Raw genomic sequence first — 15096 nt, 5'->3', positions numbered from 1 at the left:
CCTTCATGACGGTGGAAAAACCTGCCTCTCCTACTGATTGTTTGAGCTGCAGCACTAAGACAAAGTTTAGAAATGTCTGCATTTGTTTGCAAATTTAAATTATACTGATACTTGGAGCAGAACCTGGTTTTATATCAAGCTAAAAACTACTACTAGTAAAAAAAGAAACAAAAAAAACCTCAGTTTTCAGTCGGGTATAGCTTGAGATATAGAAGAAAACTGTTTAAATCTTTGCTGAAATTACAAAGAATGTCTTCTCAGTTTACGCTTCTCTAGGCTTCTCTTGTGTTTTGATTCTTGGGGTGTTTTAAAATCACAGATTGTCCTTTGTTGCATTAGGATTTATTTTCAAGTGGGTAGTGGTTTGAAATGTATTAAACAAATATTAACCTGGGAGATGTGTTTTAAAAAAGACCTGGTGCTCTTTATGGAAATATTTGTTATACTTTTTCAAATACATTGAATGTGAGATAGCACGACAAGCTACAAAAGAACCTTTGTTAAAAAAGTGAGTTCACTCTAATATTTATTAAGTGTGATTCATGAAGTTCATTTCTCAAGCCTTTTCTTAGGCAGAAGCAGATACTAAAAAAAGGAGGGCCCAATGTATATTTAGGCGTCTACATGTCTTACTGTTAGTGTAGGCTGGGGAAGGAGATGAAGAAACTAACAATAGTATCTACTTAAACCATGTTGCTTTGGTGTTTTAAAAATATCTTTCTAATTTCATGGAAGGATGTTTGCAAATGTTCAAGTGCACGTTAGGATTGTTAACCAGTTTAAGACATCAGTGATAAAGGGAAAAGAACCCTGGTGCATGAATGCATACGTATGTACACACACATATATACACACACACATACATATATTTTTATGTATATGAACATATATGTGCACATGTAGTTCCTATGTGACCTGTTCTGTAGGCAAGGTCTCAGTCACTGCTGCCTCTCTCTTCCTGCAGAACAGAACCCATGGTTGTGATCATGGTTAAACATTTCGGAACCAGTTGCAACCTTTCTCAGTTCTGAATATTATACCCATACGAGCTCTACTAAGTCTTTAATCTGAGTCTTCTCTGAAAATTAGCATGAGCCAGTAACCTGGAATTTTCACTGTAAGGTTGTTAGTAAAAAGTTGATAGAGAAATAAGGAGTTGTTGGTAAAACAACCTCTATGCTAGAAAACTGATAGAAAAAATCCACATCATACATTTCAGGTTTTGAAGTTCATTGGGCCAGTCTTGACTCTGCTTGAGGTGTTTGATAATTGACTGCAGGCTTGACGTTGCAGTTTCATGCTTTTAGAGCCAACTCCTAGGGCAGTAGGAGGATTTTGTGTGATTCCTGTCACAAAGACCCAATCCAACGCCGGCGGCATCGGCTGTGGGTGCAGCGTGGCAGGAGCCCGGCCGTGCTGGCATTCCATCACTCACCAGCCATTACCTTTATCTAATCTGCTTCGATAGCTAGGGCATGGATGGACATTCTATCTCACAACGTAGCACAGCCAGAAATAGAAAACACAAGAAGATTAAGCCCAAAATAAAGATCGGACTTTTTCACATTTAAGTCCTGAACGAGGAGGAGAATGCGCCACGTCGCTTCTTGCATTTGGCCTGTCATTTACTCCAGTTGTTGTACGCTGTTTGGTACAATAGACACCTCCATTTTCAATGACTTTTTTAAGTAGCAGTGAGTTTTTTAAGCCAGGTAAGCAGTCAATCTCTGAAAATTTTATTTTGTAAAACTAAAAGAAGGAAATTTACTTAGCAAATACATGGATGCTTTTTGTATGATTCAATTAGAAGACTGTTTGCAAAATACATGCTTAGTAGGATATATGCTAAGCCCTGTAGCAGATAAAATGTACCCTGTTGACATTCTCAAACTTGTGTTCCTTACTTCACCTCCTGAAGTCCAGTTTAGGATTTTTTTAAATGCTTGACAGTGACAGGCCTGTAGAATAGTGTATGGGCTGTTCAAATCCCGTCAAGACCTACTTTGAAGCATAGGAATTTGCATATTAAATTATTTTGTTTAGAAACTTTGCTTCTTTGTCCTTGACAAACTTTTCACATTGTTCATTTGTCCCAAGCAAAGTCCTGTGATTAGCTACAAGCTACTCACCTTAAGCTGTGCCTTTAGACTGTAAGATCTTGGCTGCACATTTACTTCCGCAGCTAACACAGGTATTTAATTAACTGCTCTATTTCTTCATATAGTAATTTTGTGCTGATGCAGATGTGAGGTATCACGAATCCTTTGTCTGGACTTTACTGTGAAAAAGTGTGCACAACATTAATATATAACTGAAAATACTCCCTGTGACAGAGAATTTACTGTACTTCTTAGTGTTACAGTTGTAAACATTATTAGCAATTTATGAAAGTTAAAGTCATTGCAGTCTCTTCAGAAGCCTCACTGTCCTCAGTTAAGATTATTTTAATTGATCTTGTGTGTTAAAAATATGAGAGAATACTCAAAGTAAATTCATTATACAAATCTGACTTTGATATAAATTGAGAAAATTGGAAGGCGTACTTGTGTCTGCTGTAACAAAAGCAAGAAAACTTGCTTGAAAAAGCAAGAAAACAAGCAAAGCCATTGTATGGAAGTATATGTCTGCATTTAGGTACATATCTAAATGCAAATAGAATCAATGAAGTATGCTCTGACACTTGTCTAAGAGACAGGAATTACCACTGGAGTTAGAAGTGAAGAAGACAAAACTCCTTTAGATACTACCCATGGCATTTTTTCAGAGATCTACAGAGTCAGTGTGAGGACACTCAGAGCCAAGGAAGCCAGGCCAAAACATTATTTCCAGAAGATGCTACTGTGCCTCTTTTTTTTTTTTTTTTAAACATCTTTCCATTATTGATACTGAAGACATAATGATGCAAGTATCTGTTCATTGCTTAGACCTGATGGCACCAGGACAGACTTATTTCTTTGCCTGTGATCTCACTGGTTTTCTTAAAAAAAAAAAAAAAAAAAAATCTCATGTTTTGTTCCTTTGTGTTCTCACAACAATTTTTGGTTCCTTAGGCTCCCATACTACTTATAAAGCTTCACTGGGTCTGGGGAGTCATTTAAGAATTTGAAAGAGAGGAGGGAAGGTACCAGCATCTAGAAGTTCTGAAAAAGCTCAGTATTACTTGAGGGGGAAAGACAAGTTAGATTGTAGTGTGTTGTTGTGTTTATAGTAAAGGGACAGAGTATTGTTGTAATTTTTGTTCAAAAATGCTTCATAAATATCAAACTTTAGAAGAAGGTTGGGTTTCCGCTATTTTATAGCTTATTGGGAGCACTAAACGTGAAGGTTGCAATTATTATAAAATTGTTCCTTTCCCTCTGTTCAGTAAACTCTGCCTTTTTCTCTCGTAGGAGTTTTAAATTAATGGGAGAGAACATAGCGGTAGACTTTAGCTACTGCATACTTTTATTACTACAGTCTTTTGTTAAATATTTTCTTTGGATACGTGAATCTTTACACAATTTAAACTTGTTTAACTTTTGTCCTTGTCTTGTTCTGTCAATACGGTCTTGGGGTTTACTCTCCATTTCTCCTTCTGTGCATTATGGGAGAGAGACTGCTTCTCTTCTCAATCTATCCACATTAAGGCATCTGAATGCATGAATAGGTACCAATATTATTTTTTTCCCTGTTGTGTATAGTGTATGTGTGCGCATGTGCTATGTTTTTGGCTTTTTTTTGTATGCTGTAGTCATCCTAATAGCTTTTGCTTTAAAAACAAACAAACAAAAAACCACTAGCTTCTGTGTCTGCTAGCAGTGACAGCTACAGGACATTAGCACAAAGTGGCTTTCTTGCATATTAGATATGCTGCTAATAAATAACTATAAGGTATATGAATTTTCCTTTAACTGGTTTCATACATTAGAAACTTAAGAATGTCAGGTTTGTTAATAATAAAAGACCATCTCCATTACCCCTTCTGAAGCTATGAATGTTTATAGCTGTGATAGCTTCAGTCTCTTGGGAATGGTGCAACATGCTTTGTGTTTTTATTCCGTTTTACCTGTAGCCTCTTAGGCAATGCTTGCAGCTGTGTTCATCATTCACCACTGAAAGAGAACGTGAAAGGCAAACTGATTATGTTGATCAGGACATACAGGTGAATTAAATCCGTTTATTGATGCGGTATGCAGTCTGCACAGTTAGTTATTTAATACAGCAAGTGAATAACCAATGGAAGGCTAAGGTCCTACTACATTATCCACAGTGGAGCATACGCAGTCTGCTTTTTGCAGAAGTTGATTCGCTTCCATATTCTAGCATCTTCTTCTATAGACTCAACATGGTGTGTATGGGCACACTGTAGTCATAAGATCTGGTTTTAAAGTTACTGATTTCTTTTACATCTGGAGCTCCTTTTCTTGATCTGTTCTTGCAATGGACACTACTCATAAATCACAGTGAATTAAATTCTTCTAAACCATATTTGTTTTGAATATATCTGTAGTAGTTTCAAGTAGGTCAATAAAAAAAAAAAAAAGACAGACCCCCAACAGCAAAGAAAACCAAAACCCAAAAAACTCAACCAGTCGAACACAAAAACAAACCCTTTGATTCCTAAATATGCAACTGATCAGAGCTATTATTTCACATATGTAAATCCTGCTTTACTGTGTTAAGGTAGGTGATAGTGGGAAGGAAAACACCACCTCGTATTGGGTTGTCAGCCAGTGCTGTTAGGAAGCAGAGAAAAGCCTGTGCAGGAGAGTCTCGGACTTGTATCAGCCCTTCCTCTTCCTCCTCCTCTTTGTGGCTGGCTCGTGTGCGGCAGTCTCAGCCTTGCCTCTATGGGCACAGTGGCAGTCCAGGGGCTGACCACTACAAAAACTGTACTGCCAGAGTTTTCGAAAGAAATTTCCTTGCTTAAGACCTGCAGCAGAAAGGCCACATCGCACACATTTGTAAGAACAGGATGCAGTAGAATGGGAGTAAATTTTCCGCAAAAGTTAAAGCTGTAAGAACAAGCAAATATTTTGCTTATCAGAATTGTTGATATAATCTCTAAGATTACAATATCAGTGTAAACAGCTGAAAATACATCTTTTAGGGAAGGCTTCAACAAATTAAATAGCCTGGGTTTTGTCAAAATTGTTGCTGTTTCCAAATCCACCTGTGATTGTAGAGCAGTTTTTATTTTGCAATAAGGAAAAGGAGAAGATTTCATCAAAATAAAAGGACCAGTCTTTTAGGGAAAACTCATGAAATATGTTTAACCTTCAAAAGAAGATGTAGCATAATGAAAAGCTGAGAGAACTTTTTCCTTTTAAAAATAAACCAAACGCCTGTCTCGGCAGTGTTTTATGCCACTGGCTTTCACATGTGACAGCAGTCTTAGTTTTACTGAAAGCAGTTTAAATTATTAATTTAGTTTTAATATTGTTACAAGAGCTTTCATGTTGAATATGCTCACTTCAGTTTTTTGAAAAGAAGTAAGGAAACAAGTCTTTTCCTACTAATTGTGTTAACAGTAGTGAAAAGCACCTGAAGTGCAAGCAGCAGCTGAATCTGTAAAGTAAGACGGAGGATATATTAGTCCTGAAGCACTTCACTGTAGGATTTAGTAATATCTATACTATCACTTATACAAAGGTGGGTAAGATTTGATTAAATTCAACTGGCCTGGAGTTATAAAGACGTTTCATTTTGAATATTGTTTTGAGCATGACATTAATATTTAGTGATTTATTATGTTTATAGAGGAATTTTTGAATACCTCTAGTTTTCAGTGGAATTTCATGGGGTATTTTGGTATGAGGAGGTAGTTGTCCGTATTTTAGACACTTTGATAATTCCATCAGTATTAGTAACTCTCAGTAAGACTTGTGATTTTGCAGCTAATCTATAGAGGCTCACGTGCACGCTTTAACTGAAAGATCTTAACATGCATTATAGTCAGTTCTTAAGTAAGCATTTTAATTGCTTGAATTGTAAGGTTTTTGTCTGTGTTTTGTCTGACTAAATTGCTTTATGAAACGAGCTGGGAAAATTCGCTCACTTACGCATGTCTCAGTGAGAATTACATTAATTTGTTTTGTATGGTATTTATGGTAAATGAAACATATCAGCCAAGAGAAGATGAAAAGCTGAAAATTCCTACTCCGAAAAACAGAAGTGCTGCATCTGTAGCTTAGAAGTGAGAGAAAGAGGTAGAAGAATTTCAGTAAAAATTAGAGTGCTGTTGAAGTTGGCTGCACAACTGCCAGATGTGGTAGGATAATAATTTTACCCTAAATTCAAGAAACAGTCAAAGAATCTTGAAAATTTTATTCATTTATTTATTTTTAAGATATCAGGAAAAGTTGCAATAAACTTTCTGGGAAGAAAATGAAAGTGATGTCTGATTACTATATCTTTTATTTCTGTTTTTTATTTTGGTGACAGGCTGTTCATACAGGAATGCGGGCATATATTTATAATAAGAATTCTGTTATTGGCTCTCAGGCAGAGCATTCAGGGATGCGGACATACTACTTCAGTGCAGATACCCAGGAGGATATGAATGGCTGGATCCGGGCTATGAACCAAGCTGCTCTTATGCAAACACGCTCTTCACTGAAGAGGCAAGTTCAATACACCAATTCCTAGCTTAAAAACAAACAAATACTGCTAAAAATCAGAATGATGATGATTTCTGAAAGCGATATTGGTAAACGTGCTATGAAACTTATTCCAGTTTTAAAGAAATAGTTCTGTTTAATTTACTTTCTGCAATGGTTTCTTCCTGTTGCAAATCAGTTAGCTAACAATTAATAAAGGCTGGCGTTCAGTATTTGTTTTCACATACAAACTATATGCCCACATTGAATGACACGGATTTATTTTTATATATATGTGTATATTTAGGGAAATTCAGTTAAAGGGTTACAAATTTTGTGAGCAAATTCATGCACCTGCAACAGCCAAATGGCAGCCTTAAGGTAAGTAAATATAAGGGAAATGACAAAAGAGTAAAGAGTTGTTTCAAACGAGTGTTTAGAACAAGGATCAAATGCTGTTATGCAGGAGAAGAATGTTAACGTTGGGTAAACTGCAAATGCATGGTTAAAGATATCAACTAATTTATACATGTATTAACTGCTTATTTTTGGCTTACTTTGGTGGCCTTTAGTACTTGTAGGAGTTTTACGTTTCCTTGGTGTAGAAAAAAGCACTGTTAAAAAAGGAGGATGTCCTTTTGGTCCATTGTTCTGAACCACTGCTTGAAGCAAACAAATTCAGCTGTGCCTTCGTGTGCTTCCAGTTATTCCTTTTTATTAAACTGAATGTAGCCTTCTCGACGGTTTGACTTTGGGAATGTGATTCTTTCCCTAAAACCCCTTGTGAAAGAAGTCTCTGTACTGTGAGGTAGCCCAGCTTTTAACCCTTGGGGCTCTGCGAATTAGAAGTCATGGTGCAATTTCTCAGAATGTCTTGCTGTAGTGCTTTCTTCTGGTAAATTTAATCTAATATAAGCAGAGATCCAGTATCTCTTCCAGACTTTTGCATTCTGTATGATTTTGTGTTAGGGTTTTCTGGATTTAATTTTAACTTCAAATAATATGTAATCTGTTACTTGTTCTTCTTTATCTTCTTTATAAGGATAGGAGTAATTGAAAAAAAAAAGTCAAGGAAGCCTGGCAAGTTAGATGTACTGATATAGTGTCCTTGGTCCTAGTAGACTATTCACTTTGAGACACTAAATAGACTGAAGATAAAATAATTGTTTTGTGGTGCTTGCTTGTAATCCACCTCCTATAAAGCTTGAAAGAAACTGAACTTAGTTTCAGAGAAAATGAGGCACTACCCACAGATCAATGATACTATTAAATTGTTAGAGAAAAGTCTTGTGCGGAAGCTTATGACTATAAGTAGATGAACAAAATTGCAAATGAAGTGTGTTATGTGTCAAAAGCAACATAAAGCTCTTAGGACTGTGATAAGTTTGATATCAAGAATTCTGATATGGAATTTTTCAAATATTTAGATGGTAAGGCAAATTAGTAAACTAGTGTGTATGGCATGTGTTAGGAGCAATGTAGGTTTAACTTTTTTCATTTTGTTTTTAGGAATAGCAAAATTACAAAGTTCGAGATTCCCTAGACAGTGATTGTGTTGACTCAAGTGTAGATGTTGTTCTGTTTTCTTGGCCAGAAATAACTAGTCCTTAGGACATCTATGAAGATATGAAATACTTTTTTGACTTTGAAATGTGCACTTGGCAGTTCATTTTCTGTTTTTTGGCTTCCAGTGCTTCCAAGGATTGAAAGATGACTTTTTTTTTTTTTACAGTTGTATGTACACAATATTATGAAAGTTCAACACTTTTCATACAGTCTTAATATTTTCAGTCATTTTTACAGATGCATATAAATGATTTGTGCTTACTTGATAGCACTGTAAAGGTAACTTTTGTCTGACTGGGATAACAGCTTGAGTTTTGGTGAGCATATCTAAACATACTTCAGTTGGATTCATCACAGCCTGGAGAAGGTGCTTTTGTAGCTATCTTTTCTAAAATATTAATAAGACCACATCAACTTCCGACAATTAAGCAGTGTTCATTACCAACACTTTTCTTTTTTTTCAGGGAAAATGAAAAACTGGATCAGCAGGCTGTTCCCCAAGTCAATCATGTGGATGCCTGTAAAGTGTGTGTGAAGTCAGAGAGTACAGATACAAAAGAAAGTTATCAAAAATCTGCTGAAATGCTTGGTTATGATAAGCGTGAAGAAACAAGAAGAGAAAAAGAGGAGGAGGAGCGTTATATCCTCAGAAAAGAAGCTCTGGACTCTAAGAAGGGAAAGGCTAAGCATGCGTTAACAGAAGTTGATTCATTATTTCCAGATTTAACAAATGCACCACGGTCTCAAGCAGCTCAGCCTCTGCCTGTTGAGAAGAATGGAACGCTTCCTAGTTCATTAAGTATGAGTGCTGGACTAGTGGAGCAGAATGGTACCAGCTCATATAAAAGAGGGTTTGTTCCCAGAACAAATCCAGATAAACAGATTCAAAGAAAAAGTAATATGGCTCAAGTGGAGCACTGGGTAAAAGTCCAAAAAGGAGATACAAAAAGGTTAGTAATAGGCCCGTCTTTAAATAGACTGCCAAACAGAATGTTCATAAATTAAAGGAATATGCATTTGGAATATGCTCTGTGCAAATTAGAACAATATTTTACGGAGACAATATATTACAAAACTTGCTTTCTCCTTCCCCAGTACAGAATGGTATTTTTCAGGTGTTTATCTCATGAGAAAGTCAGTATGGGATTGGCTAATCAAATTCCTTTAGTGTTGTCACTACAGTGCCAATAGAAAAGGTGAGATTAAAGTGCTACTTTTTTAAAAAATGTTTTTAATCACTGTAGATGCTTAAAACCTTTTAAAATTTGCTAACACAAGGGAGACAGAAAGTGAAGTGGAGCCCTCAGTTACCTCTTATTCAAAAACAACTAGACAATGTAAACATAATCATTTATCCTAAAAGTAAAAAAATAAAGAATGCTGGTTTTTTTCTTCTGCTCCTCTTCCCAACATCCATTCACTTCTATACATAACATGACTGCGTTCGAAGTCACAATGTCTCCAGGATTCTCTTTTCCCTTTTCAGTCCCTGAAAATTACATAAATCTTACCAGGAGCTGGAATGCATTCTGGGATGCTTTTGTAATTTGAAAATCTCATAATTGCCTTAGTTTCGAAATGTGCAACCAGATTATGAACCAGTTTGAGAGAATGAAGTGATGGGTATGTGCGTCTGGTGTCACCTTGGGTCAAGTGGCAGGAAAGGCAGCTGCACTCTCTGCTGAGTGTGAGGGTTTTTCAGATGTGGGTAACTGTCTGAGTTAGTACCTTACATATTTGCTAAAATCTAATTGTAACGTAGAACAATGGTAGACATTAACATATGGTTTTTAGGAGGAAAAAAACATTTTGGAGTTGTTGGTTTTCTTTAATGGTTATTGATATAACATTTGTCACCGTGGATACAGTGAGAAATTTAAGGCTTGCTAATTCTGTTTGGAAGCCCCTTCTACTTTCTTACCTTTGGAATTACTCTTAATGAAGCTCTAATACTTTTCAGTATTTAATATTCTAGAATACTAGAGACAGTTTACATTTGTATTTTTTCCTTGGATATCAGTCCGTGCTTCCTGTAAGAATATAACTTTAATGAAAAAAAATATTTAGCACGTTAGTTCTTTACATGCATGGAAGTATCAGTCTAAAATAATATTGAAAACTATCTAACTGAATACCTGGAGCTTAAGAAAACCTTTGTTGAGTTTATTCACATCACAAATAGAGGCAGTGACCAGGCTTGACTGAACCCTAAAGAAGTGCTGTTTTCTTCCTGATTACTCTTGCCAGTAAATGGGCTTCAGACATGTATCAGGCGTAGTGTTAAGATAGTTCTGTTGCAGGTGGCGGCCTTTGCTCCAGGTAGAAGCAGCTCCCTCAACTACCAAGTATGCAGCGAAACTTCTCAAGGGTTAACTGCAGTGCTGTAACCAAAATCTAACTTCACGTGTATTTTAGTTATTTTCTTCTTACCTTAAGAACTTTCGTTATGTTCTGTTCTAGCTCAGGTGACCTTGTTTTTCTTGTCTTCCCCTGACAAATGCTGTTGCATTCTTTGAATTTGGAATGAATTGCATGCTACCTTTCCAAAGATAAATGGCTCAGTCTTTTAAATGGCACCTTCTCACAACCCGCTGAGGCTGTTGTAGTGCACTTAACTGGTAGATAAAAGTGATATGATAGTTGTCAGCTGTGCTATTGATCTCAGGATATAGACATTTAAAATAGAGATGATCATTTGATTGGCTTTCCCTTTTGATTTTGGTTATTATGAGTGGAGCACTCAATTTCTTGTTGCTCCATGGTTATTCCACCTGAAATGTTACAAATAAAGAACCTCTTAGGATGTAGAAGCCTATAAACTTTGGAACACAGTATGAGTACTGTTTTTCTCCTGGCTCAGGTGTATAAAGATGCGGTGCTTGCCAGCAAGTTGATTATGACAAGAAAGAGCTCTTTCAGTTAGATGCCTCACACAAATATACTGGTAGTTTGTATAATTATTTGCAGACATTACACCCTTTTTATAGGTATTTAGATCTTTCAAATAAGTATTTTACTTTCTCTTTTTGTAAAGCACTCAGCACTGTTTGCTAACTAGTAAATGTTAGCTGTCAGTCACTTGGGAGATTCATCTCTCCTAAACAACTAACTGTTAGATGCACTGCAGTCCAGGGGAGTCATTTAAACCCTCTCTGCTCTCAGCAGAGGGGAGTAGCTACTTCAGTAAGGTTCATCTCAGCCTTTGAGAGAAATCTAGAGGTTGGAAGACAGCTTGAAAGGAATTTTAAGTATTTAAAGGTTGGGACCATCAGCCAGCAGCTGCCCAGAAATTATTTGTCTTTGAGCTGATTTCAGTGCCTGGATAGACACAGTGAACGCACAGTTTATTCACACTAACAAAAAAATCAGTCTGATAAAAGTAAACCTAATATTTTCCCAACTAAATAGTGTCACGTTGAGGAATTTCCTTTCTTGCAAATAAAGTGTTAAACATACTTATTTTCCTACCATGCAGAAGTCTTCCTGAGTTGGATAGGAAGAGACTTTACTTGTCTTTGTTAGCTTCTGTGTGTTGCCATGAATGGACATCATGTTTCCAATAATCATATTTGTTTTCTTCTGAACAATTAACTGCTCTCTCTACAATACCTTCTGTCCAGTTGCTTACCATTGCAGATCCTGAATGACTTTTGTGGTGAATAATCATATGGCATAGGCTGTTTTTTTTCACTCTTCACTGTCTGCTTTCCTTTTTATATTCATTATACCTCATCATTTAAGAGAGGAAGAGTCTCAAGAACATCTAATTCTGTTCATTCTACTCTTGATTTCTGAGAAAAGTAAGTGTCCACAGTTCATTAGGGACTAATTTGAGTCATTTGGGGTGCTGTTCCTTTCCTGTTCTAGATATTGGTATGTTGTCATAGTGGTTGTTTTTACATAACACAAATTACTTCTAAGGGTCTGAAACCTTGTGTGGTAGGAGGTGCCACTTGATTCAAGCCTGTCGTTTTAGCTGGAGGTTTCTCCCTGCTTCATACACGGAGGAATTACAACCTGCTTGTATCTAGGCAATTGCATCAAAGTTTCATGGCTTTCCCTGTGTGATGCAATTTTTATGTTCATGTAAGCAAAAAAAAAAATGTGTAAGATACTCATTCTGCAATGGGTGAGATTTCTTCCTTTCTTGAAGGTAATTGTTTGCAATGAGCATGTATTTGTTCTTCGCAAACTGCACCACCTGGTGGTGAACGAGCTTTCAGAAAAAATGCATATTAATTTACGGATTGCTCTTTAAATCTAACAATGATGCCTTTCTTCGTGTTCTTCACACTTTTTTTGGTCTAAGTACTGATAATCAGCAGTCCCTTAAGATTATTTCTAGTAGGCCATTCTAGGGCAGACACTAAATTAATAGCCTCTATTTATGGTATTATTATCAGTCCACGGATACAATGTAATATTTTTGTGCAGGGTAAGTTTCATCAATATTACTTTGTTAATGTTGCTGTAAATTCTTTTTAAAGGACTCCCGTGTGTTTCCTGTAGCTAATGTTATTAGAATATTTTATTTTATTTTATTTTAATCACCCACTCTTACTCATCAATATATGCTTAATTTTTACCCTTCCCCCTATCCCTTTACAGCCTTGCTTCTGATCAGACTCTTACACGTCAGGGCCCTAATCCACCTTTTCCTGAAAACTATCACACTTTGCCAAAGAATACCAGGCAGCCTTCAGGGAGCTCACCACCACCACCAAACCGCAATTTGCCGAGTGACTACAAGTATGCACAAGACCGTGTTAGCCACTTGAAGATGTCCCAGGAGGAAAGGAAAGCAAATAAGGACGGAACTGTTTGGCAGCTCTATGAGTGGCAGCAGAGACAGCAATTTAAGCATGGCAGCCCCACTGCCCCGCTGTATGTAGGCTCTTCGGACTTTATGGATCGGGGTAAGTCAAAAAGTTCGTTGGATGTTCCACGATCAATATCCGTTCCACCCTCTCCATCTGATATTCCTCCACCTGGGCCACCGAAAAGCTTTCCCCCGAGGAGACCACACACTCCTGCAGAAAGGCTTACAGTTAAACCATCTGATGAGAGACAGACTGCAGACAGCCCTTTCACTGGATCACCCAGGAAGATACAAAGTCATGCTGTAAAGGTTTGTATGCAGTATAACAATAATTTGAGACTACTTTACATGTAGCATCATATATTATTTCATTTAGTAATTTACATTGCATCCTGCTTTGTGTATGAAAGATCATGCAAGTTGTAAGAGTTAATACAATGAGCAGTCTTCTCCTAAAATTCATATCTTTGGGATCATTTCGGATTTATTAATTTGCCTTTCCAAACAAAAAATATTTGTGGCACATCACATGGATTTGGAATATTTTTGTTCAAAAGCTGGAGGTTTACATGTGTGTATATAAAACGTACTGATTGAGTTTTTAGTTATGGCTAAAAGCATCGTACTTTTTCATGCACTTGATAGTTTATGTCCTTTGTGGAGTTGATAGCACTGGGCTAACCAAAGTCAAATTGTGTTGGTCTGAAACTTTAACCTTCTGCAGAATTGCAGAGCAGTTGATTGTAGTCACTGTTTTAAACTCTTATCCGGAGGTTTTTTAACACAGTACTCCATGTGGCTCTCCTTGCCTGAGGAAATTAGGGAAATTCAGGATTGAATCAATGTAGAACTTGCCTTGGTAGCTTTTACACCGGAATAAGTGGAAATGAAAGCCTCTGTGTTCAGCCAATTCTTTAACTTCATCCATGGGCTCAGATGGGGAAAGTATTTGCAGAGTCTTGCACATGCACATACAGCATGGCTGTTCAGGACCATGAACTGAGGCTGCATGCCAGCTTCATGCACAGCTGAGATTTTTCCTAGTATATGCTGTGTAACTGTCATATGTCTTTCAGCATCTCTAGATTTATAATATTCTGTCAGAGAATGAAGTAGTCTGGTGATGTGCAGCACTGAAAATTATTACTATTTTTTTAACTCCTGATTATGTTATACCAGGCATTGGTTTCTCCATGTGTAAGTTGAAGCAGCATTACATCCCTTATGAAGGAATGTGCAGAAGTCTCTTCCCTTCCTGTGTAATGTAGTTGCGTAAATTTTACTCATGGAATAAAACTTTTTTATGTCATATTGGTTTTACCAATATATGAAAACAAAATTTTCGTTGTCTGTAAAACTTTTACATAGACGTTTCTGGAGAAAAACATTCATGTTCATGTAAGTCCACAGCATCATTTTATATTTAAATGCATGTGTCTACAGAAAGCTGTGATACTTCTCCCTCCCTGGAATGCTTTACTTAATTCTATTCAGTTACACTTAAAAAAAAAAAGGGGGGGGGAGGAAGAAAGCCGAAGAGTTTGGCATTGAGGAAAAGATGGAAGAATGGATGTGAAGTAGGTTTTTATATTATAAGCAGAAAGAGGCATATCAAATATGATTATTTAATAAAACCTGGTATTAATGGGACCCATTACCACAAGGTGTCACTCACGTCAGGAGCTTAGTGGTGGAGAACTGTTCCATGGCTAAAGGAGGGCATTCACAGTTGTTACTGTCTGGAGTACAAGCCTGCTATTTAAGGGCATCAGCCAAGTAGCCTTTCTCTGGGAGACATTACGTGTGTGTGTGTGTTTGTGTGCGAGACAGACATTTTATGAATATATTTTTTTTAATTTGCTGAAAAGCACTATGCACAAGCTTCTGAAGTATCTCGCGCTGCCAGAATCCACTGCTCTGTCCAGCATCACAGGTTCTAAGCTGGTTGCATTTGTTCTTTTATAAGTTCTTAATCCGCAAGGATCTGGCTGGCCCATGAATGTTCCCTGATCTAAGCATGGCTTGAATTCAAATAGAAAATTTCTGGCAGAGGTGCATATCTTCTGAATTTCCCCTCAAGTATAGCATACCTCTCACCTGAGACAATCCTTACAATTCTGCCTGTGGCTTCTT

The 15096-nt window shown here is 36.9% G+C and overlaps 1 protein-coding gene across 15 annotated transcripts in view; it reads left to right on the top strand.

The window, feature by feature from the left end:
* PLEKHA7 (pleckstrin homology domain containing A7) overlaps positions 1–15096 on the top strand; it is a 151515-nt gene that overhangs the window by 104606 nt on the left and 31813 nt on the right. For 12 of the 15 annotated variants that reach the window (XM_035550074.2, XM_035550070.2, XM_035550075.2 and 9 more), the window contains 3 exons: positions 6424–6602; positions 8609–9094; positions 12753–13272. In XM_035550074.2, coding sequence (XP_035405967.1) covers positions 6424–6602; positions 8609–9094; positions 12753–13272 — 1185 coding nt within the window. The remainder of the gene's footprint in view (positions 1–6423; positions 6603–8608; positions 9095–12752; positions 13273–15096) is intronic. The other 3 variants (XM_035550073.2, XM_035550083.2, XM_035550085.2) reach the window with 1 other exon arrangement.

This window comes from Cygnus atratus, chromosome 5 (genome assembly GCF_013377495.2).
Source record: "Cygnus atratus isolate AKBS03 ecotype Queensland, Australia chromosome 5, CAtr_DNAZoo_HiC_assembly, whole genome shotgun sequence".
In the NCBI taxonomy this organism is placed as follows: Eukaryota; Metazoa; Chordata; class Aves; order Anseriformes; family Anatidae; genus Cygnus; species Cygnus atratus.
Note: the sequence above shows the minus strand (reverse complement) of the source record. Positions and strands in the feature narration are given on the sequence as shown.